At 46.0% G+C, this 25052-nt stretch overlaps 1 protein-coding gene across 1 annotated transcript in view; it reads right to left on the bottom strand.

Moving 5' to 3' along the window:
* Window positions 1-1668, bottom strand: part of LOC107372718 (solute carrier family 25 member 36-A) — a 29133-nt gene extending 27465 nt beyond the window's left edge. The window contains exon 1 of the mRNA XM_070543759.1: window positions 1066-1668. Coding sequence (XP_070399860.1) covers window positions 1066-1106 — 41 coding nt within the window. The 5' untranslated portion in view covers window positions 1107-1668. The remainder of the gene's footprint in view (window positions 1-1065) is intronic.
* Between the last annotated feature and the right edge of the window lie 23384 nt (window positions 1669-25052).

The raw sequence follows: 25052 nt of genomic DNA, 5'->3' as shown, positions 1-25052 counted from the left end.
GATGGCAACAAACACCCAAACACACCGGACTAAATAAAACACCCTGGGAGAACAGCTAAAGGCCGGCGGGTCAGACCGGGGCATATTAAAAGCAGTTATCTCCACTTAGGGTTAATTTTCAACCCGTACCAAAGACAGAATAACAAAGCAATCTCTGGCAGAGGTAAGCTAACAGAGGGCATGCAGCTTATGTACATAGCTAAAGGGAACACGGGACACTTAAATAGCAGCAGTTTATTTATCCCATACACAACATCTGAGAAGAATGACTGAATGGTCTTCCTTCCAGCTTCTCTCTCGTTAGCTGAATATCACAGAAAACAGAAGAGAAAATCCACAAGGGAATCAAAACCTCGTGAATCTTGGAATTCTTCTGGAGGTCACTCGTCAACCTTCTGTATTAATAACACGTTTGGAATGGTCAGAAACAGCAACATGACGAGGCAAGGCTCCACGAGCAGAGGTGTGACTATTTTTACTTTTGCACTAGATTTACCCCAACACAAAGCTGCTGGTTCATTCGTTTCCTCTGGCTAAAAAGCTGCCTTTCTGCTGCAGATGCGGTCTGAGGACAACGTTTGTTGTTGTTGTCCAGTCGTTTACCAGGAATCCCAAAAACGCTTCAGAACAGCTGAGAGATAGTCTGTCCCTTCATATTTACTTTGCCCTTTAAAGCCTGAGTGCACGTGTGCATTCTCAAGCAACCACCGCGGGCCTAAAACCTTTACAACGTAGCGTACGCTTCACTGATTTATATCAAATCAAATACTAATATTTCACTGCCGATGCCACACACACCGGCTGCTCGTGGGAACGGAAGTCGCGACCACCAACCTGCTATTTCATTCACACTTTCGGGTGTCATTGAAATGTCAACTCTTAAAGGAGCACGCGCACGGGTGAGCTTGATTAGCTAACGTGTGGAGCTTGCTCAACCTACTTTAGCCCGTTAATGGAGCTAAAATCCCAGGACCATTAGAGCACAATATGTTCTGTAATGAATCCTGATAGCTACTAGCAATGACGCTAGCTAGCCTGGCGTACATGACCGAGGAGTGTACTCACCCTCCGGCAAACAGATGAACTAAGGTATCTCTTTGACTCATGGTGGCTCATATTCGGAAACCGTCCGCGGAGCACCATGCGGGAGCAGGGTTGAAGAGAAGGGGGAGCAACGATCCCGAAGAGCAAATTAATTGTACTCAATGCGTGTTTGTTGTTGTCGAGGTCAGCTGCCTATGAGAAACGAGGGTATGTAACGGCTAACTTAGCTAACTCGCGCTAGCTACTAAAGCTAGCGGGTTTCTGGTGCTGAAGGTAGATGGCTGAGCTGTAGTGTAGCGTGGCCTCTCTTTAAAACAGCAAAGTGCTCCACTCCACCACAGTTTCTACTTCTGCAATAGTTCCGAAAAATCCCAGCAAAGCAACTGCACCGCTCTGACATCACACTACTTTGACGTGTTTTGCTTCACTGAGGTATTCTGCGACTCGCAATGTTTATTGTCGAATGGGAAGCCGCAAAACAATGGCCACGATTGGCTGGGGACTGTCTCGAGCCCGCCTAGTCACTACTACTTCACGTGATAGTGTCTGTCAGCACCATTTAGTAGCCGTCTCACACCGCGGCGGACAGAAAAGGCGGAGTTTGCTCTTTTCTATGCGCATCAAAAAAAGATCAGCCGGTGATTCTCCTGATTCACTAGCTATCAAGGGCGGAAATCCCATTTCAATTTTGGGGGGGGGGGGGGGGGGGGGGGGGGGGGGCAAGAGACTGACCTGAGACTCTGTGCCTGTGTCTGACAGGCTCTGGCTGCCTGTGCTCCAGTGACTGGACTTTGCCTCATGAAACCATTTAGAAACAATTTCATTTCTTTCTTACAGATGTCTTTATCAAAATGCAAGTTTCTACTTACTTGATGTTCTGGAGCATTAAAAAACGACCTGACGTCTGCCGTTTTTCGTTTCTCTGCCATTTCAACTGACCTGGTCTGCTGACAGTTGGACAGCAACACACACACACAGATGGGATGTTGTCATTAGAACGGAGCTGGAGGATATTGATCAACAATAATATCTTGCCAATTGTGTACATCTCCATGAGCATCCTTTCTTTTTGTTTTCATTTCAATAACAAGACTGTGGCCTAAAACGGAATAAGCAATTCAGAATAAAGATTTAAACGTAGATCGTTAATAGTTGAAGCAACATGTCCTGAAATGACACGGCTATTAGCTGACCAACAGCTACACGTGTGGACGGATGCAAAGCATTAATTTTAAGTACTAAAACATATCTAACCTTTTCACAACAAAGAGAGAGAGAACATAAATGTCAAATTAAAATTTTATTAAATCACATAACATGAAAGCTACTAAAATCCAAATAGTTCCGTATTGATTTTAATATATTTGAAATTTTCCTTCTAAACATGTCTAGAAAAAAATAACAAACTTCAAATCAGCTTTGTCATGATTCGCCCCGGCCTCCCTGACTGTGTCGCTCCTTCCGTGATTTGCCTCATTGTTCCCACCTGCCCCTCGTTAACCTGCCCATGTGTTCCCTGATTGTTCTGTGTATTTATACCCCCCTCTTTGTTCCTGTCGTTGTCGGTTCATTGCGTTGTCTTCGTCGTGCTCGTGCTCGTGTTCGTGCTGCTACCATTAAATCCATTTTTATTTGTTCATCTGTGCCTGCTCTTCTGCCTCCTGAACCCTTCACCACACATGGTCTGTCATCTCCACCCTCACCTCATGACAGGATGATCTGACCAAACCTGGACCTGTGGTGAGCTAACACCTGTTTCTGGAGGATTTTTTTTTCTCCCTTTCAGCAGAGGGAGATTTCGGCCTGGAGTTTTTACAATAAACAGTAACATTTCAGAGAGTAACTTTAGAGGGAGTCAGAGAGAAAATGGTTGTCTCCAGCTGTTTTGCATTTTGCAGGATGAGCCTCCAGCAAAACCAAGTTAACTGAAAACCAGCTGATCAGAGGTAGATGTCAGCAGTAAATGATACACATCCTGCCATTCTTCTCCAACTAACTTCTTGTTCCTGAAGCCGGAGCACCAGAGCTTTCCACAAACAGATGACCTCACAAGGCATTCATTTAGAGACCAGTGCAGATGTGTGAAGAAAAAAAACCCAGTGAACTTCGAAAAGATAAAGTCTGACAGCATTTCTGGAACCTTTAACAATAAAGAGAAAACACCATCTATAAATAAAATGTCAAAATAAAATGTGACTATAGTAACATGATGTGGAAGCTAAAACAAACATGTCCTTAAATTATTATGTATCAGTAAGAAAATAGCTGTTGATATTTTTATTTTCAATGATGACCAGTAATAATAACACTTAAGCCTTGGATAAATGATAGAGATGGTGCCAGGGGGCGCTAGGGGGCGCTATAGCTACCCCAGATTAGTCATTGCACCCCCATAGCACCCCCAAGTAAATATTAGATTTATTTTTTTACAATTTAATTTTAATTGAACGTGTGGATGTGATAATATTTAACATACAAAACAAATATAATCAGTAAATTATCATATAGATAGTAAAGACAAAGCGAAACAGGAAATTGATGTTAACCTTTGACCTCATTTTCCACCTGTGAACGAGTGAAAGGTAGAGCTAGTGGTAAAATGGATCGGTGTTTGTTGCCCACATTTCCACGGGTTCAGTCAGAAACGAATGAATGTTTGGAAGTGATCTCAGACGCACAAAAACCTACGGATCTGGATGAAGAGTCAACCCTCAACCGCCGCAGCAGTCCAGGGTTTTGCAGCTGGAAATGCTAACGCTAATGTTAGCTAACCTTTTTTTTTTCTTTTTCTTTTTTTTTACTGTTAGCTAACCTTGCAACATTATAGATGGTTTTCTGTGTGGCTGTATGTGTTTATGATTTCATGGAAAAGTCAGCGATTGTTCATGTTTATGATGTATATTAATGATTGTTTCAGGTGTTGTTGAGGTTTTGTGCACGCATGTGTATCTGCTAGTGTTGAAGGTGTTTTAGAGAACAATAGGTACGCATGACCACTTCCTTCATAGCACCCTCAATAAAAAGACTAGCTCCTTCATAGCACCTGCAGGAAAACATTTCTGGAGCCGCCACTGTGTGAAAATAGAAATGAGGCTAAAATGATGACCGTAAGGTCCTGTCACAGGCAAAGACGGGTCACTTGACTATGAAACCAATATTGATCCAGATAGTAATCTACTAAATGCAATTAATGACAATTGTACATATTATACAAATGATCAATTTAATGATTCTATTGATCTAGATAATTTTTCATTTATCCATCTTAATTGTACAAGTCTTTATGCAACTTTTGATAAGATGGACGATTACTTGAAAACATTTAAAAGCCACTTCCAAGTGATTGCTTTATCTGAAACATGGTTAAATGAAGAAAATGGTATTGATTTTGTTATAGAAGGGTATGATTTGTATTATAAAAATAGAGTTAAGAAAAAAGGTGGAGGGGTTGCATTGTATGTTAAAAGTTCCTTGAATTGTAAAATAGTAGAGTGTGTGTCAGTAGCCTTGGAAGATGTGATGGAATGTGTAGCTGTTGAAATCGAGACGGATAAAACAAGAAATATTATAGTAGCTTGTGTTTATAGAACACCAGGTTCTAAAACTGAATGTTTTAGAGAAAGGTGTGAAAATCTTAGATGGGTTAAATGACAAGAAAACCTGGTTAATATGTGGAGATTTCAATATTGATTTACTTAACCAAGAAAACCACAAAACCACTACAGATTTTGTAGATGCAATGTCCAGTAGGAGTTTATATCCTGTGATTACTAAGCCAACCAGAGCTACCAGTACCTGTGCTACACTAATTGACTATATTTATACAAATGAAATACATAAGGCAGTTAATAGTGGTCTTTTAATAAGTGATATAAGCGACCACCTACCAATATTCATAATACATCATAGTCAAATAAAAAAACAACCAAATAAGTTGAACAGATAAAGCATATTAGAATAAGGTCAGAGGAAGCAATAACAACATTTTGTAATGACCTGTTAAAGGAAAACTGGAGTGGAGTTTATGTTAAGGATGTGAACATAGCATATGATACATTTTTAAAAACATATACAACCCTTGTTGGCTGTTTGTGTAATTCCAATGAAAGAAAGCCAGTTATGGATATTTAATATGAAGTGTGTGTTCCCTGAGTAGTCAAAGAACCTAAGGTAATATTAAGTTCAAAGACCAATCCGGCTGATAATTCATATTCATATGGAATATCACATCTTATTGATCTTTTAAAAAATATGTAGCCACAATCCAAAACGCTACAGATATGGTAAGCCAAGCCAACCTAATCAAATCAGAGGACTTCATATTAGTTACATACTTTTTAAAGTAAATAAAATCTCTTTTGGTGGGTTTTTGTTGAAGCATGGAGAAGCCTCTCTCCGCTATAATCCTCATCTCACCCTTTTCAGCTATAAGCACTGACTCATCTAATACAACCAAGTCTGATATACTCAAAGCTTTTGCTTACAAGATAGTTTTACCTTGAAAAGGGAGTGAATGTGTTCATTTGTCTGTTTGTGTTTCTGCTTGGTGTAACTGGTAATAGAGCATGCTCTAAAATCCCGACATTCGCCCAAGCTAAAATCCTGTAAGCGGGGCCTGATCACCCTCGTGTTTTTAATTCAACGATTTATACCAGCAAAGCAAATCCATTTTTACGGTTTGAAATTACCAGATCCTCTCTGGTTCTGAAGCTGTTTTTCCTTCTCGAGTACGCCACTGTCAGGCATGCTGGTGAGTGAGACGGAGGTGAGGATCCACACGCGGGTGAAGAAGGAGGCAGGCAGGCAGACAGGAACATTAAAACAGGGATTTTTATCGGGAACACGCTGACATAGAAACAATGATCCAACACGAGACACAGAACTGAAGGGGTTTAAATACAAGAGGGCTGGGAGCTTGGGTGATTGGAAAACGAGAGGCAGGTGGAAGCAATTACCAGAAACACATGGCTGAACCAAATGGGGAGACAGGACAGGGTGTGACAGTAACCCCCCCTCAAAGGGCAGATTCCAGGCGCCCACAGGAACACGGAGCAGGGTGGGAGGACGGGGACACGGAGGGAGGGCCAAGAGGGACAGAGGGACCGATGGAGAGGAGGCAGGGACCAGTAGAGTCCAGGGGCCTGGAGGGAGCGTCGACCTCTCGACTGGAGGGAGCGTCTGTTGTGTGACGGGGTGAGTACTCCCTCTTCTCCACAACATCTTTGTAAGACTGTCATTCCAGGAGAGGGCAGTCACCAGCTGTGGGGCATTACCGATCAGCGGCAGCTGCAGATCCTCTAATCAACCGCAGCAGAGCTCTATTTAAGAGGAGAGGGAACCACTTCACATCGCTGGATGATTAACTACTCACGGTAGAATCTTGCCACTCAGTACTAGGTTTTACTTGGTCTCTGCTCAGACATTTGTGCTGTCACAGTTTTTGGATTTATCTGGTTTTTTTGTGCTTGGATTTTTTGGTGTTTGGACTCAAGTCTGTTTCATCTTCAGGATACTTGGAATCGCTGAACCACAGATGGATGTACCTACCTGGAAGTCACCATAACCCGCCTGGATTACACACTCAAGGTTCACCTCTCCTCCAGCTTCACTTGCCCTCTGCCGCCATCATCTGGCTCCCTCTCCTGGACGTACCCCGTCACACCGTTTGCCCTCCCTGCTGGCTTTGGACTCTTGCCGACTACTTCACACTTGGATATCTCCAGGACACTTTTAGTTAGGGTTAATAAATCATTGTTTGAACTTTCTGCCTTTGTCCTGTGATGGTTCTTCATGTCGTGGGTTAAACACCTTCCCAGGAACATGACAGCGTCGACCTCTGGACACGAGGGAGCGTCGACCTCTGGACACAAAGCAGCGTCGACCTCTGGACATGAGGGAGCGTCGACCTCTGGACACGAGGGAGCGTCGACCTCTGGACACGAAGGAGTGTCGACCTCTGGACACGAAGGAGCGTCGACCTCTGGACACGAAGGAGCGTCGACCTCTGGACACGAAGGAGCGTCGACCTCTGGACACGAAGGAGCGTCGACCTCTGGACACGAAGGAGCGTCGACCGCTGGACACGAAGGAGCGTCGACCGCTGGACATGAAGGAGCGTCGACCACTGGACACGAAGGAAAGTCGACCTCTGGATACAAAGGCGCGTCGACCTCTGGACTGGAAAGAGCGTCGACCTCTGGACTGGAAAGAGCGTCGACCTCTGGGCTGGAAAGAGCGTCAACCTCTGGACTGGAAAGAGCGTCGACCTCTGGACTGGAAAGAGCGTCGACCTCTGGACTGGAAAGAGCGTCGACCTCTGGAGTGGATGAGGCGTCGACCTCTAGAGTGGATGAGGCGTCGACTTCAGAACACGAGGAGGCATCAACTTCAGAACACGAGTAGGCGTCGACTTCAGAACACGAGGAGGCATCGACTTCAGAACACGAGGAGGCATCGACTTCAGAACACGAGGAGGCGTCGACTTCAGTACACGAGGAGGTGTCGACTTCAGGACACGAGGAGGCGTCGACATCAGGACTGGAAGAGGCGTCCACCACAGGAACCGAGAGGAACCGAGGGACCAACGGAGATGAGGCAGGGACCAGCAGAGTCCGGGGGCCTGCGCCTGGGGAAGAGGAGGAGGAGACGACGGGCTCTTGGAGGCCTGCACCTGGGACAGCGGAGGAGGCGACGGGCCCTTGGAGGCCTGCGTCTGCGGCAGAGGAGGAGGCGACGGCCCCTTGGAGGCCTGCATCTGCGGCAGAGGAGGAGGCGACGGGCCCTTGGAGTTCTGCGTCTGCGGCAGAGGAGGAGGCGACGGGCCCTTGGAGGCCTGCGTCTGTGGCAGAGGAGGAGGCGATGGGTTCTTGGGGGCCTGCGTCTGTGGCAGAGAAGACGGCGATGACGGGCTCTTGGGGGCCTGCGTCTGTGGCAGAGGAGGCGGCGATGATGGGTTCTTGGGGGCCTGCGTCTGTGGCAGAGGAGGCAGCGGCGACAACGGGCTCTTGGGGGCCTGCGTTTACGGTAGAGGAGCTCTGCAGGCTGGGCCGGAGACAAAGTCTCCGCAGGCTGGGCCGGTGACAAAGTCTCTGCTGGCTGGGCCAGAGATAAAGTCTCTGCAGGCTGGGCCAGAGATAAAGTCTCTGCAGGCTGGGCTGGTGACAAAGTCTCCGCAGGCTGGGCCGGTGACAAAGTCTCTGCAGGCTGGGCCAGAGATAAAGTCTCTGCAGGCTGGGCCGGTGACAAAGTCTCTGCAGGCTGGGCCAGTGACAAAGTCTCTGCAGGCTGGGCCAGTGACAAAGTCTCTGCAGGCTGGGCCGGTGACAAAGTCTCTGCAGGCTGGGCCGGTGACAAAGTCTCTGCAGCCTGGGCCGGGGACAAAGTCTCTGCAGGCTGGGCCGGTGACAAAGTCTCTGCAGGCTGGACCGGGGACAAGGTCTCTGCAGGCTGGACCGGGGACAAAGTCTCTGCAGGCTGGACCGGGGACAAAGTCTCTGCAGGCTGGACCGGGGACAAAGTCTCTGCAGGCCGGGCCAGTGACAAAGTCTCTGCAGGCTGGACTGGGGACAAAGTCTCTGCAGGCTGGGCCGGTGACAAAGTCTCTGCAGGCTGGACCGGGGACAAAGTCTCTGCAGGCTGGACCGGGGACAAAATCTCTGCAGGCTGGACCGGGGACAAAGTCTCTGCAGGCCGGACCAGGGACACAGTCTCTGCAGGCCGGACCGGGGACAAAGTCTCTTGGACGGGCCGGATGGGAGCCTCGTGGAAGGGCTGGACCGGATACGGTGCGACCTCCAGAACCACCACTGGAACGGAGACGGCAGAGACGGCAGACCAGAGGGAGCGTCGACCTCTGGAGTGGAAAGAGCGTCGACCTCTGGAGTGGAAAGAGTGTCGACCTCTGGAGTGGAGAGAGCGTCGACCTCTGGAGTGGAGAGAGCGTCGACCTCTGGTGTGGAGAGAGCGTCGACCTCTGGAGTGGAGAGAGCGTCGACGTCTGGAGTGGAGAGAGCGTCGACCTCTGGAGTGGAGAGAGTGTCGACCTCTGGAGTGGAGAGAGCGTCGACCTCTAGACTGGATGAGGCGCCGCCTTCGGATGGGGCGCCGCCTTCAGATGAGGCGTCGACTTCAGAGGAGGCGTCGACATCAGAGGAGGCGTCGACATCAGAGGGGGCGTTGACCCTTGGACAGGAAGAGGCGTCGACCCTTGGACAGGAAGAGGCGTCGACCCGGGGACAGGAAGAGGCGTTGACCCTGGGACAGGAAGAGGCATTGACCCTTGGACAGGAAGAGGTGTCGACCCTTGGACAGGAAGAGGCATCGACCCTTGGACAGGAAGAGGCATCGACCCTTGGACAGGAAGAGGGGTCGACCCTTGGACAGGAAGAGGTGTCGACCATTGGACAGGAAGAGGCGTCGATCCTTGGACTGGATGAGGCGTCGACTTCAGAACACGAGGAGGCGTCGACTTCAGAGCACGAGGAGGCGTTGACTTCAGAACATGAGGATGCGTCGACTTCAGAACACGAGGAAGCATCAACTTCAGAGCACGAGGAGGCGTCGACTTCAGAACATGAGGATGCGTCGACTTCAGAACACGAGGAGGCATCAACTTCAGAACACGAGGAGGCATGGACTTCAGAACACGAGGATGCGTCGACTTCAGAACACAAAGAGGCGTCGACCACCATCGACTTCTGGTCCGGGGGCGTCGGCTTATGGTCCGGGAGCATCGACTTCTGGTCCTTCGACTTGTGGACCATCGACCTCTGGACCGCCGGCCTCTGGACCGGAACCGGAACCGTCTGCTTCTGGTCCGGGGGCGTCGGCTTCTGGTCCGGGAGCATCGAATTCTGGTCCTTTGACTTGTGGACCGTCGACCTCTGGACTGCCGGCCTCTGGACTGGAACCGGAACCGTCTGCTTCTGGTCCGGGGGCGTCGGCTTCTCGTCCGGGGGCGTCGACTTCTGGACCGTCGACCTCTGGACCGCCGGCCTCTGGACCGGAACCGTCTGCCTCTGGTCTGGGGGTGTCGGCTTCTGGTCCGGGGGCGTCGCTTCTGGTCCGGGAGCGTCGACTTCTGGACCGTCGACCCCTGGACCTCCGGCCTCTGTACCGTAACCAGAAACGTTTGCTTCTGGGTCAGAACCGTCTGCTTCTGGGCAAGAACCGGAACCATCTGCTTCTGGGCCAGAACCTTCTGCTTCTGGGCCGGGACCGCCTGCTTCCGGACCGGTACCGTCAGCTTCTGGGCCAGAGGCAGAGCTGCTGCGGGAGGGGCTGCCTGGACAGGCTGGACCAGATGCAGTGTGACCTCCGGGACCACCGCTGGAACTGGATGTGGGGCGTCCCCCGGAGCCATCGCTGGAGCAGGCTGCGACAGAGCAGGTGGTGCTGGGAACTGTGAGAGGAGGGAGGACAGACCGTCCAACTGAAGCTCTTTGAGGCTGAGCATCCGATGGAGCTGGGCCAGCTCAGCCTGGAGACCGGCGAGCTCCGCTGGGTGAGATGAGGAGGATAGAGCATCCAGGCGGGATTCCTGGAAGTTGATGAGGTGGCGGAACCGGCCAAGCTCCGCCGGGAGACTGACGAGCTCGGTCAGCTGGGCTGCGGCCAACGCTCCTCCCCCTGTAGGTGACGGAGGCGGCGATTGGGTCGGAGACGGAACTGCTGGTCTGACCGGGGGCGTGTCCAAGCTGCTGCGCCGAGCAGGGACAGCGGAGAACTCACAGCTCCGTCCTGGAACACAGGACTGCGGTGGAGCCCGGCGTCTCTCCCCATGCCGTGGACCAACCCCGGGGGAGCACACAGCCAGACGGGTGCCCGCGTAACTGGAGTGATCCAAGTGCGCCTTTCGATGCGATCCTCCATCAGGCGCTGGAAGGGTGGAGAGGACGGCCGAGGGCGCAGGTCGGCGCCGCCATCCGCGGCGAGGCGGAGCTGGAGAAGCCGATTGGTGGCTTGGGGTTAGCCACCGGAGCAGGTACTCCCACAGGAGAACCTCCCCGCTGGATCCTTCAACGGGTCGGTCCATTCTGTCACGGCGTGTGGGCGAGGTGAGCGGAGGTGAGGCGAGGATCCACACACGGGGAGGAAGACAGGCAGACAGGTAGGACATTTTGTCATAAACTTTTAATGAAGAACACGCAGGACACTGAAACAATGGACTGACACAAGACACAGAACAGAAGGGGCTTAAATACACGAGGGCAGGGAGCTAAGGTGATTGGGAAACGAGAGGCAGGTGGGAGCAATTAACGAGACACAAGGCTGAACCAAAACGGGGAGACAGGACAGGGTGTGACATCATAAGTAAGATGTAAACAACACATTCTTTACACACCGCAGTTTTTGAGCCACTAAAACAAAAAAAAAAACAGCCATCATTATTCTGATAAGACACCATTTTAGACTTTCAGAGTTGAGAAGGAGGAGGTAGTGACCTCATCGTCTCGTCTTGTTAAGTATCTGAAAGATCTTGTGATGTCTGGGCTGTAAAATCAGTTTGACTGTATGGTTTAATAAGCTAGAGATTATTCATAAAACCATCCTACGCCAGTGTGGAAATCTACAAACCCTTTGTGTTGGAGGCCCTCGTGCGATGCAGGGGGTCAAGAGGTCAGTATGGACACTGCCGGTAGTTTGGACCTTTGGGTAACGGAACCCGTTGTTCAGCTCAGAGTGCGACCCGTCTGCTCTGAGGTACCTCCCGGGTGACGTCAGGAAGCTGGCATATCTATTTTGCATCTGATACACTCTCAAGAGTTGCAGAGAGGCTTTGAGTTTGAGTGAGAAGAGGATGGTTCCAACTGCTTGCTTACCCGGCCGAGCCGGGTAGCGGCGGCAAACTGGTTAGATCAGGAAGTGACCTAACCTTTATTAGCTGTTGGTGACAAATTTGGACAAATCAGAAATTGACAAGTTTTAAAGGCGTTAACAAATACCTCAGGAAATCACTCCTTCCCTCAGATACTTAGAGACGTTATGCTTAGTGTGAAGTAAGAATGTTAAATATTAATAATAATATTATGAGGTGTGAATATGCTGATGGGTTTAATTGTTAACCCATCATTCATGAATGTAAAGTATAGGACACATTAGTCAAACACTTTGGATTTAAACAAACTGTTCATTCAACAAAATATGATTATTTAAAGTTTTAAAGTCATTGATGAGAGCCAGGGAAGATAGACTTTATTCAAAGTGGATAGATAAGATGCCTTGCGTCTTGCAGCCTTGAAGACTCATGACGCATGCAGGATTAGTTAAGAATATTTGCTCAAGTTCGTATCAGCACCACAGTCTCCCACTGACCTGTATGAAGAAGTTTGGCCTGTAAGTTAAAAGTAAACTTCTGGTCATTTTTGATGAAAAACTTGGCCATTTGCTATGCTAAAACATGCTGGAGGCAGGTCAGGGAACGTCTATTCCCTCGGAGGAGCTGGCCCAAGAGGCTGGGGAGAGGGAAGTCTGGGCTAAGGCTGCTTCCCCTGCCACCCAACCCCAGATAAGCGGCTGAAAATGGATGGATGGATGATTGGCAGCTATACCTCACTCAGACTACCCGTCAACTTCAGTCCCAACAATTTCTTCTTGCTTTATGTATAATAAAGCAGTTTTGCATTTCATGAACATGCATGTAATACTTTATAATTGCTATCATCACCATACTGGACTATTAGATTCCTGTAGGAAGTCTTTGATTGTTCAACATAGACAGTGGCCCTGGCTGAGCTGGCTTAAGACTTCAGAGACCAAGTCAGCTTTATGTATCACTGTTAGTACAAACCACATTTGTGAAACAATACTAAACAATCTGTTAGGCAGTGTTTCTGGAACATTCAAATTCAATTCAAATTCAAATTCAAAGATACTTTATTAATCCCAGAGGGAAATTAGAGTCTTTGACAACATCTTTGACGAGTCAACGGGTTTGTGTCTTATTTTGTTGTTTCATAATTTAGTAAATAAAAACCCTAAACCAACTGAAATCAGCTCAGCTTATACATTTCTAGGGTGTAACGTGTGACAATAGAGCAGTGAGTCATTCCTGAGGGGCTCATGTGTTCTGTGGCATTTTCAGGCCCTGGACAGTCACAACATTGTATGAGAGGACTTGCTGCGTCTGTGTGGAACTACAACCGAAGGAATGCAGGTTTCTGGTATGGCGTCTGCATAGCTGACATCAGGACATTTGAAAAAAGAAGAAAATCACATCAGGCTTTAGTGTGTGTGTGTGTGCGTGTGTGTGTGTGTGTGTGTGTGTGTGTGTGTGTGTGTGTGTGTGTGTGTGTGTGTGTGTGTGTGTGTGTGTGTGTGTGTGTGTGTATGACTGTTGTGTTGTAAAGTGCCTTGGGGGGTTAGGACTCTAGAAGGTGCTATGTACCGTGTAGCGTTGTAGTTTATGCACTTTTATGAAAGAGGAACCATTCTACATTTTAATTTGTGATATTAATTTTTTTAAATTAATAACCAAATTGTATAGTTTTAAGAAGACTCAAAGGTTGTTTTCATCGATAAACTGACGATAATATCCATGTGTCTGTGTTTCAGTTCAATGAAGAAACAAGTTTGACAATTAAAAGTTTTAATTCTTCAAATTAAACTAATGATTTTGAAATTGACAAACAGGAAATAACAATCAACATTGGCAACTTTGTGGGACAATCTTTAAAGCTTGGTTTATGCTTGACGCATTCACTTTCCGCGCGGTGATGCGGCTCGCGGCTGGAACGCGCTTCACAACTCGCAGCGTTTATGGTTTGTGCGGCTCGTCTCTGCGGTGAGCCAATATTCTCACAAACTGTAGGGGGCAGCATGGAGCTCTACGGCATGCATCCAACACTACACCATAGTAGAAGTAGAAATCACTGTTTACAACATGGTATTTCAGCATTTTTAACAGCGTTCTCGTCTTTTCCGACAGTGCGAGCTATGTCTCTCCAAGAATTATTAACAACATGTTGATCACGGTGATCTTTGAGAGCTGAATCATACAAATGTCTGTATTTACGAACCTCTGCCGTGCCGGTCCGCCATGTTTTTCCGCGTCCGACCGTCCGCGTGGTTAGAAATTTTCCGAGGTGCGCGTTGCGGAAATCTTGGGCCGTGCGGACACGCGGTGGAGGGGCGTGGTTGTTAAAATGACGCAACTTTTCCGCGCGGAGCCGTGCGGACCTCGCGGACGCGTCAAGCATAAACCAACCTTTACAGTTGATATGCTGTTCTTGCTCAAATAGACCTTGTGGTGAATGTGTGAAGATTGAACATGAGGTGAGATGAAGGCATGTGGGTGTGCGTTTGATTTTGCTTCAGGAAGAAACAGGTGTCTGAGTGAAGTGATGGTTTGGATAAACTTAGGTCTTATTGAAAAACTGCATCAAACGCTAACTACCGTGTTCTGCCTCACCGAAAATCGGACCCTCTTTTAGATCCGGGACGCCAGAGGATGGTGATGTTCATCCAGGTGACACCAGCGGCTGGCAGAGGAGACGGAGGTGTCCGCGGCCCGGTCCAGAGATGCCCGCGGTACACGTCGATGGAAAAACGTTTGCAGATGCGTTTGTTAAGTTTAGGTCACTCAGAAATCAAAAGACTCGGTATGAGTCTGCGTTAGAAGTTGCGATTCAGCTATTCTGTCTGGCTGACAGGAACAGCGTGAGGGGTGGGGGGGGGGGGGGGGGGGGAGAAATGAGCCGATCGGCTCTGTCCCCCCTTTGGTTTCTTCAGGTCCTCTCTCTTTCGTTGTCCAACACGAACTGAATCATAAGACTGAAACTTACCAAAAGCCTTTCTCTTCTCAAAGCAAAACGTGTGCGTCAGCAAATGTGTTTTGGAGTTTACTGTGAGAATCTGTGTGTGGGTGTGTTTGAGTGTGTGTGTGCTTGAGTGCGTGTGAAGGTCGTTAACAAACATCCTCAAACATTATTTAACTAAGTATGGATTCATTAATCCATTATAATTACCCAAAGCATAAGAATCGTTCATTTGATTAAAACACATTTATAATGAGCAAAATGATAATGATTATTCTTTAATATTAAAATCAAGAAAGAAAGCTTAAGACTTGTTATGACTACATTTCCTGGCAACATCTTCTGGCAGACTGCAGGTGGCAGATGTTATGGTTTCCTCCCAGACTCGCTGGCGTTCAGGTCTTAATCTGTGGGTGAAAGTTCTCAGCGACCCAGCTTTGACCCAGCTGAGTCCAACACCACCTTTGTGACAGAAAACCCATATTTCCTCACGTTACAACCGTAAATCCTCTAATATTAGCCTGTATTTAATTAACTGCCGGGTATCATATTTTGGCCGGTGTCGGAGTCGGCGGAGGTGAATAATGGCCGGTTTTTATTGTGGCCGGGTGGAATGTGGTAACAAGCAAGTACGGGGGGCGGTTGTGTCATCGTCTCACTTTTGCTTTGCCAGTGATAGACCGCGAGGGTAACTTTAACCGTGCGGAGACGAAGAGGAGGCGAAAATTTGATATCAAGTTCAAAGAGAACGTGCTGATTATGCTGCAGAACACTCTGGGGAGCAGTAGCAGGGGTTGTGTGAACTAGTCACTAGTCGACTTCACCGCTCTATAGTGACTTGTTATGCCTGTCATCGACTAGTCACTGTCACGTGATAATGACCGGCAAGATGCAGTCCTCGGAAAAGACAGCAGCCTGCTGTCAGCAGGTGACAAGCTCCTGCACGTCTGGAGGCAACGCGCTGTGCCAGAGCGTCGGTACTAACACCCGCCGTAAAACGGACATTTAACCAATATGTGACATTTACCCTCTTGCAATTTAACCTTCCCCTCACCCCCATCCTAACCTAAACCAGCTTGCGCATGCAAAGCTCTGATTGTTGACGCGCTCCAGACATCTGCGTCCTGAGCACGGCCACAGTAACATTATCAAATCAGGTGTCGCCACCTCAAAAACTAATTTAACACGCAATCGTTCATGTCGGCTCATTTCCTTTTATGTTTTCTGTCTTTTATTCTTTTATTTGTGCCTGATGTGTTTCGCTGCTGCGGATCAGGGCGCATCACCTGTTTTGTCCTCGGTGACACACCTAACTGATGTGGTTGGCGAGCACTCCACTGTTTTAGCGGTCGGTAGATCTTTTAGAACTGTAGTTCAAAGGTAACTGTAGCGTTATGAATATTATAATTGTCTGCCCTTAACAGCTGCCCCTTCACACAGTAACATCGCCAAGGTCGGGTGCCTGTTTCAGTATGTTTACATTCCAGGAGAAGAGACAGAAGAAGAGAAGAAGAACGCTTTCCATTAATTAATCAAATTACTTTATTTCTGATAAAGCTAATCAGAGCATATGTTGATCATTAATAATCAGGTGAATGATCTGTGAAATAAAGATGTCATGAGTTATGTGTTTAATGAATAAACAGGACTGCACCAGACAGACTGATCCACATTAACATGGAAACGCATGACACATTGTTCTCAACCAATCAGAACTTTCGTCTGTCGTAGAGAGAACCTGGGTTGTTTAATGAAAGTTGTCCAATCCAGTTTACTAAGATTTGTAAACAACTGGGAGATATAAAACAAGGCAACGCCATTTTATACTCAGTTCCATTTTAACCTCAGTTCTGTTCAGTTGGAGATCCTAAGGATTTCCATCGTCATCATTAAGGAAGTTACAGGCTGGCCAGCTGTACTTTCTACTTTAAGCTGAGAACTGTCAAGCTGGAGATTTCCGTCGTTTGAACAGCAAGACGACGTTCCTTCAAAATAAGAGTGAACTTGCTGACGCCTGCCGACTGCTACCGGAGTCGACCCACAGACGGGCTTTGTAGTGCTGCGACCGCTGTTTCACCAGCTCCAGTACATCCGAAGGTCCGAGGACCTGGCATTTCCTGATCTAACACGGGAGGCTCCAGACGGTACGTGGTTACGGCGGAATTGCTGCTCATGTCATCAGCTTCTGAAGCCTCGTGGTTCCTAGTCATGACAATCAGATTCGCTACGTCAGCCTAGAGATTCTGAACAACCCACACACACCAACACGAAACATCTAAATCCATATGCATCCATCATTGAGATAGTCCTGGTAGATTGTAAGAATTTATAATTACAGAAATTAAAGATTCTTAAACGATCCCAACTCTCTCTTTTCTTGTCTCTCAGTCAATACAAAGTGTTTAAGTAAACTCCCTGATGATAAAAACAACCTCTTCTGATTATAATATTTAGATCTAATTGCAGTGTATAAATATACAAACTACAGATCACTACATAACTCATGAGGTGAATATATATGAACCCAGGTAGCAGTTTCTCTTTAGGATTGAGAGGAGATGCAGGAAGATAATAAACAGACAGGACAGAAAAATAGTCAAATAAAAACAAGTTAGTTTTTGTACCTGCTGGTTGCAACAAACAGACACCATTGAAGGTAATCAGAAGTGAGGAACAGAAAATGAAATAATTATTTTAATGTTTAGAGCAGCAGGAACTCCGAGAGGCTGCAGGCGCATCAGTGAGTTTGCGGCCGCTGTGCAGGGGGAGGGGGGAGAGGGCTGAAGCAGAAACTACCGTTGTTAAAAGAAATGTGTTTAACTTTGAAAATGTGGGCGCAATTTTAATTGTCCAAAACTCCAGCGAACCATTAGTTCATTTTGCTCAAATAGAAATTGAGGCCTGCCTCTAATTCTGGCCCTCCTTCCAATAAAGGCCTGGAGCTTGATGAGCTTGAGTCAAATACAGGCCCGGGCCTGTATTAGAGGATTTACGGTAAATACAGTGAAATATAGTGAAACAAGAACAGAATAGAATTGACTGCTGTCGAGGCAGATGGCTCCCTTGATGGTGTGTCTTTCATTAACTGTCCAATCTGAGCTCAGCCTAGTGTTTACTGTGGTCTTTTAATGTGTTATGTGTACGTGTGTGTGTGTGTGTGTGTGTGTGTGTGTGTGTGTGTGTGTGTGTGTGTGTGTGTGTGTCTGGGAATGGTTTGTGGAGTGGGGGGTGAAACTGTCACAATGGTCTTAAGTGTGGGAAAGGGAGGGAATGTGGTTTATGGGCCGTTTTCATCTGTTAAGCACTTCGTGTTGCTCCCTGTGCATGAAAAGTGCTTTATAAATAAAGTTATTTGATTTGAGAACAGAGTACCTGAAGGTACAACAGAAAAAAGCCGTCTTTCCAGTGTTCGGGTTACGACGTAGCCTGGCTCCCCGGACGCCCTCAGCTGAACCCACATTTTTTTCAAAATCTCTTAACACAAATGAAAGGTTTAACACCCAATCTCAAAAAACTGAAACTTTAGTCACATCTGCTCAAAGAACCTCTGTACTCATCACAACACAAAATGATCTGGGGCAGGGCAGAATCGGTGGAAATCTGTTCACATTATTGTCGTAGCAGATTTAAATCTTGTGGGTACAATAAGGTGCGCAAAACTGTGCTTCATTACTAGGGAACGACTTGGGGGTAATGAGTAATGAAGCAGGGAAGAATAGGTAGTTAACCAGTAGTTACTGCTAAGCACCCAGCAGTCTTTTTCAGGGACTAATAGGCCTATGAAAGCATTAAGGAACGAATCCCAGATGAATGTGGTGCCTGTAGACTCTCTTTTGTAAACATCATGAAGGATGCAGATAATTTGCAACATTGCAGTGATTTAACATCCCTGTTTCATCTTGATTTCACTCGTCTGTCACTTCGTCGTCCATCGTCAGCATCCGTCCATCTCGAGATGATGGAAAGTGATCCTTCCAAGTACCTTCTCAGGAACTAACCTGTACCTTCTAGGTACTTAACCATTACTTATATGTTGTTACATGGCCATTTACCGTAAATGCATTGAGCTTATTCACACATCGTTTCTTTCACCTTGTTTGGTAATATTCCAGAGATGGGTGACCAAAATCCTGCAGGTTACAATGTTACCTGGCTCAAATCAATCACTAACAAAATGTTCAATGTTAAGGGTACTTTTTTAAATAATCAGAAAAGTACACAAAAATTAACTTTTCCATTTATAAACTTTTAAATCAACATGTAAAAACACTCTAAAACTACCGGTACCTATTCTTCCCTGCTTCATTGCTCATTACCCCCTAAGTCGTTCCCTAGTAACGAAGCACAATTCTGCGTACCTTATTGTAAAGTTTATTCTCAGGTCCAAAAGTTTGAAATTGGCCAGCGCAGCGACACAGCTGGATAGTGCCTTTGGAGTGTGGATGGGTAGCTTATCTTGAGCATGCCTCCTGCCTGCTGATCACTAGAAACAGACAGAAGCTCCTCACTAGCCTGTAGAGGACCAATGGGAACAGAATAAAGAAGTTTCAAAGCATTTCCAAAACTTTCTAAAGTCTTTCAACACTTATGGCAACGTACATTTAAACCAAATAATTAAGTACGTCAGATACACCTTGCAAAAAATCAATTAATTTACAAATCTTCTGTTTTATAGAGAAATGTTTACTGAACAGGCGTGAGTCTGACGTTCTGAGCGATCTCGTCAGCCATGGAACATTTCTAAGTTTTCAGCTCATCATTTTGTATCTTCCTCTCTTCTTCAACAGTAATATCCAAAGGTATGGAAGTCATATGAGGGGAAGTGCTTGAACGTGCAACCACTTAACTTGATGCATTTCCTTCCTAGTCTAGTCTGCTTCAAATGAAAGTCATGGGATATGGAAAACAATGGTGGCATGTATGATTGGGAACGACATGCCTGTGCTTGTTTTGTCTGTCTGTGTTGTCATGTGAAAGTCTTTATAAGGTTCACTAGGATGCCTGAGTTTGTTTCTGAACATCTTCTTACTGTACAGCATACTGATTTGGTCCTTATGCAGGTACAATCAGCAGTTATGTGAACCTCAGGAGATTCTGACTGATGCCATTTAAAAGAGCCAGGTTCTCATGAATTAGAGCAAATACTTAGGAAATACCTCTTTATTACAAGCCGCTTCTAAAGATGTCTGTCCACAACAGACGCTCTATTAGTGCAATTAGTGCCACAGCAAGTCATTTTGTCCAACAATTGCACAAATAATATCCAAAAAAGAAAGCACAAACGCTACAACTAACGGTCTAAGTTGAGAGACTGAAAATGACCGAACAGTTTCAAGGCGAGACCGAGGCTCTACCGAGGCCTTTCCACGGAGCTAGCTCTGCGGTCACGTGGGTCTGATGCTCATTAATTATACAGAATTTTAGGCTTTTAATACACTTAAACAGAAGCGTGAGAAAAAAATTCACCCCCCCTCAGAGTTGTCATGAGTGTAAACTAGATCATTTAAACCAAAACATGTTTTGGTACCAGGCTGTAAACATGTTTATTTCTGCTGTGAAATTGGTATTTTTAACATGGGAGTCAATGAGGATTTGCTCGTTTCTGACACCAGCCCCTAGTGGATGAGGGTGGAACTGCAACTTTTGGTACTTCAGGGTTGGCCTCAATTTTTGGGCCGCATTGTGGGGGCTTGGGTATACACACCTGCCTCCGATACCAGTTTCCTCAAGAGGGGTTGGGCTTTCTACCACTCTGGAGTTGCTCCCACTGAGAGGCGCCCAGCAGGGGTGGGCATACTTGTTGCCTCCTAACTTGGTGCTTGTACGTTGGGGTTTACTCCAGTGAATGAGAGTGTAGCCTCCCCCCTCCTTCACGGTGGGAGATGGGTCCTGACTGTGGTTTGTGCTTATGCACCAAACTGCATCTCAGATTACCCACCCATTTTGGAGTTCTTGGAGGGGGTGCTGGAAAGCGCTCCTTCAAGTGACTCCCTCGTTCTGACTCTGACACTAGTCAGTGACTCGATGCAACCTGCTGGGTTCCTTATATAGGAAACTTTTTACTGACTGGCTTAATGAACTGACCTGTACTGGAATGTGTGTGTGAAGTGCCTTGAGACGACTCTTGTCGTGATTTGGTGCTTCATAAATAAACTTGAATTGAGTTGAACTTGCGGTTTTCCCCCACCCCTTTTTTGTGTGGGTATTGTTGTTTTGTTGGGAGAAAAATGTGTTTGTTAGAAGGAACTAATTGTATTATGGAAGATATTTTTCATGGATATTGTGTTTCTTGTAATTAAAAAAGAAAAAAAATATTAATTTTGTTTTTCCCATCAGACCTGACTTTTATCTATTGGGCAAAAATAATTAAATGGATTTTTACTATTTAGCATAGAATTTAATTTATGTTTTTTTTTTTCAAAAAGTAAATTTTATGAAATGTTCAGTTTACTGTACACCTTTCACACAGTATTATGTTGTATACTGAAAGTACATTCTGTATAAAATCTTCATGGAACAACAGAACAATAGAACAATTCAACAGTTTTGGTTGTGCTTCGGCTTCTGGCGATCCTCTCCAACGTGAGAGCATATATATAGTAGGGATGCGCGAGTACACCACTATCTGTATCTGTATCTGTATCTGTTCAACCAACTAAATTGTCTGTATCTGTATCTGTACTCGGAATGGGCGTGGCATAACCCGGAAGTGGACGTGGTTTACATCAATGTATTATTTTAAGTCTGAAATTGATATGGATTGATCAGAAGTTGCTATGTGTATTGTTTATTTGAAAACTATTTACAGAGCAGCCTCAGAATTGAGATTAAATATTTTTGATCACAATACAGAACAAGTGTTTCAATAAAATCAGAACATTAATATTTGAGTGCATGGATTAATACATCTGAACTCATGCAGTAGGAACTAGGAAATATGAAATACTAGAACCAGACACAACTTTCTATATATTTTTTTATTTTAATTTGATTAAACTGATTTTTTTCTTAACGTTCTTGGCATTTTCCCACACAAAGTTAAACAAAGAAATGTTGATTAATGTGTGTGTGTGTGTGTGTGTGTGTGTGTGTGTGTGTGTGTGTGTGTGTGTGTGTGTGTGTGTGTGAGAGAGAGAGAGAGGAGAGAGAGAGAGAGAGAGAGAGAGAGAGAGAGAGAGAGATCAAAAAAATAAAAAACCGGAGCGGAGGTAGTGACAACAGCACGTCAGCTCTGTCTTGTCAAACGCACCATGTCAGTTACGAAAAAAGTAACTTTAAATATTCAACCGAAAAAGAGGCGAGCTGAAGAAAACCTAGGGAAAACTGAAGAAACGTGAGCAACAGTGAAGCAATCACAGCGAGATCCGTTACTGTCTGTGTGTGTGCGTGGATGAGCCGGCCGGACTGCGCTCCCGTCCCGGTCGGCTAGAGAGTTTTTTAAGTAGGGAGGGGCGGGCGCTCTATGTGACTGGCCAATCACAGAGCGTGAAGACAGTCAGTTACCCAATGAAGATTTTCCTTCAGCACGATTACAGATAATGACTCGTTTTACTCGTTTCATGCTCGTATTCGTCAAAAATGCGTTATCCGTACTGGATACTCGTCTGAAACGAGTATCCGGCTCATCCCTAATATATAGTATTGAAGGCAATATTCACATAGACATGTTTAACAAAACTTTGAGTAAGAAGTCCCCGAATTACACCTTACTTTTGCTTCTCCCATTCCAGTCTTAATGCTGGTCAGAAGACCGAGTATTTTCCTATACTCTCCCACTTTATAAGTCCTCAGATTTTTATGTCCATCTTCTTAATATCTGTTAGAAAAGGTGTCCATATTTCGTCAAATAAACGTTGCTTGGCTTTTAAGATATAGGTAATCCGTTCCAGCGGCATCACCTGTAACATCTGTTCCATCCAATCCTTCACTGTGGGCCTATGGAGCGATTTCCAGGCCATAGCTACACACTTTTTTGCTACCATTAAACTAAGATCCTAAAAGACACGCTGACACTTGCTATAAGCATATTCGTTAGGGCAAAGTCCTATTAGAAACAATTTAGCATCCAATGGTACCTCCTTTTTGATTATTTTTTCGGTAGAAATTCTTACATCCTCCCAGAACTTTTTGATTTCTGTACACTCCCAAACACAATGATGCAATGTCCCTTTATGAACAGCGCATTTAACACATGTATCTGGTATATTGCTATTGTATTTCTTCAGTCTCTCTGGGGTGACATATGTCCGCATTAAATATTTATGCTGAATTAATCTTAACCTTGCATTGATGAACTTGGTATGAGCTCCTCCACAGGCCTTCTACCAGTCCTCTTTACTCAGTTCTTGCCTGAGGTCGTCTTGCCATGCTGCTCTTCTATCGTTCACGCCGTCTGAATGATGTTCCACGATTATCCAACAACAGTCCGAGACTATTCCTCTTCGTGTGAAGTCCTTTGTCATCATTTCTTCCAACATGGTGATGGACGGTTTGGAGCCCCCATTTTTTTGCTAAGATTTTAGAAAACTTCTGAGCTGGAGGTACTTAAAAAATATTTCCTTTCTATTCCATATTTAGTCCTTAGCTGCTCAAAGGACATCAAATGATCAGCATTTTGCAAATATAAGTCCTTAACTGATTTAATTCCCTGTAGATACCAGCTTTTAAACACGGCATCAGCTCTTCCGGGTGTAAATCGCTGGTTACCCCATATGGGACTGAAACAAGACAATTCTTGTTCTTCTTTAAGATTCTTTTTCACTGAGAACCAAACTTTTATCATATTTTTCACTATCGGACTCTTTATAGGTTTTAGTAATTTCTTTTGTGAATCGGAGTACACATGCAAGAAAAATGGCAACTTTAGATCTTGCGACTAATTCCGCCCAGTGTGTGGGGTTTGTGGCTGAAAAGGAGTACATAATAGTCCTTAACTGTGCGGCCCAGTAATGCCATTTTAAGTTGGGGCATTTCAGCCCCCCTCTCTCATAGGGTAGATACATTAAGGAGAGTCTAAGTCTTGCCCGTTTGTTCTTCCAGATAAATCTAATGAATTCTTTCCCCAGCCTGGGGAATAGTTCCGTGGGAGGTTAATTTATGTTTTTAATTGTGTTTTGTATACACACACACACACACACACACACACACACACACACACACACACACACACACACACACACACACACACACACACACACACACACACACACACACACACACACAAGAAGTAAGCTAGTACTTGGGTTCCAGAACTATGCAGCAGACTGTAAGAGACACAGACATACCATGTAAATCCAGTACTGCATAAGAACTGAACACATACTGAGTATTGCATTGGTGTTACTGTGTACCAGGATAATGCCAGTACCAGTTAAACTGAGGAGGTCTACACTCTTACAGCAGAGGGGATGGATGACCTATGGTGGCGTTCTGTTTTACATCTGGGATGTCTCAGTCTGTCACTGAAGGAGCTGTCCATGGTCTCCACAGTGGGATGCAGTGGGTGGGAGGGGTTTTTAAGATGGAGGTCATCTTCACCATCCTCCTTTCACACGTCTTCTCAATTGTATCCAGTGGACATCTCAGAACCGAGCTAGCTTTGTGAACTAGCTTGTTCAGTCTCTTCCTGTCTCAGTCAGAGCTTCCTGCACCTCAACAGACCAAAGCAGAGTGGACAACAGAGCCAACAACAGAGTGATGAAAGGATTTTAGGAGATGGGAATTAACTCTGAAGGACCTCAGTGTCCTCAGGAGGTGGAGGTGGCTTTGGCCCTTCTTATACAGAGTATCTGTGTTGTGGGACCAGTTCAGTTTGCTGTTGAGGTGAACACCCAGGTACTTAAAGGTATTCACCACCTCAATGTCTGCTCCCTGGATGTTAGCTGGTGAGTGAGGTGGAGTGCTTCTCTGGGAGTCAGTCACCAATTCCTTTGTGTCACTGGTGTTCAGGCGAAGGTGGTTACGCTCACACCAGTCCATGATGACTGACCTGTACTCGAGGTCATTCCACTCAGACACACAGCCGACAATGGTTGAGTCATCAGTGAGCTTCTGGAGGTGACAGCTGCTGGTGTTGTAGGAGAAGTTCGAGGTGTAGAAGGTGAAGAGAAAGGGTGAGAGCATTGTACCCTGTGGAGCTCCAGTACTGCACACAACCACATCAGACGTACAGTTGTGAAGCCTCACATACTGTGGCCTTTTGGTGAGGTAGTTGATGATCCATAAAATCAGATGTTCATCCACTCCTGCACCCCT

The sequence above is a fragment of the Nothobranchius furzeri genome, chromosome 13 (genome assembly GCF_043380555.1).
Source record: "Nothobranchius furzeri strain GRZ-AD chromosome 13, NfurGRZ-RIMD1, whole genome shotgun sequence".
NCBI lineage: Eukaryota > Metazoa > Chordata > Actinopteri > Cyprinodontiformes > Nothobranchiidae > Nothobranchius > Nothobranchius furzeri.
Note: the sequence above shows the minus strand (reverse complement) of the source record. Positions and strands in the feature narration are given on the sequence as shown.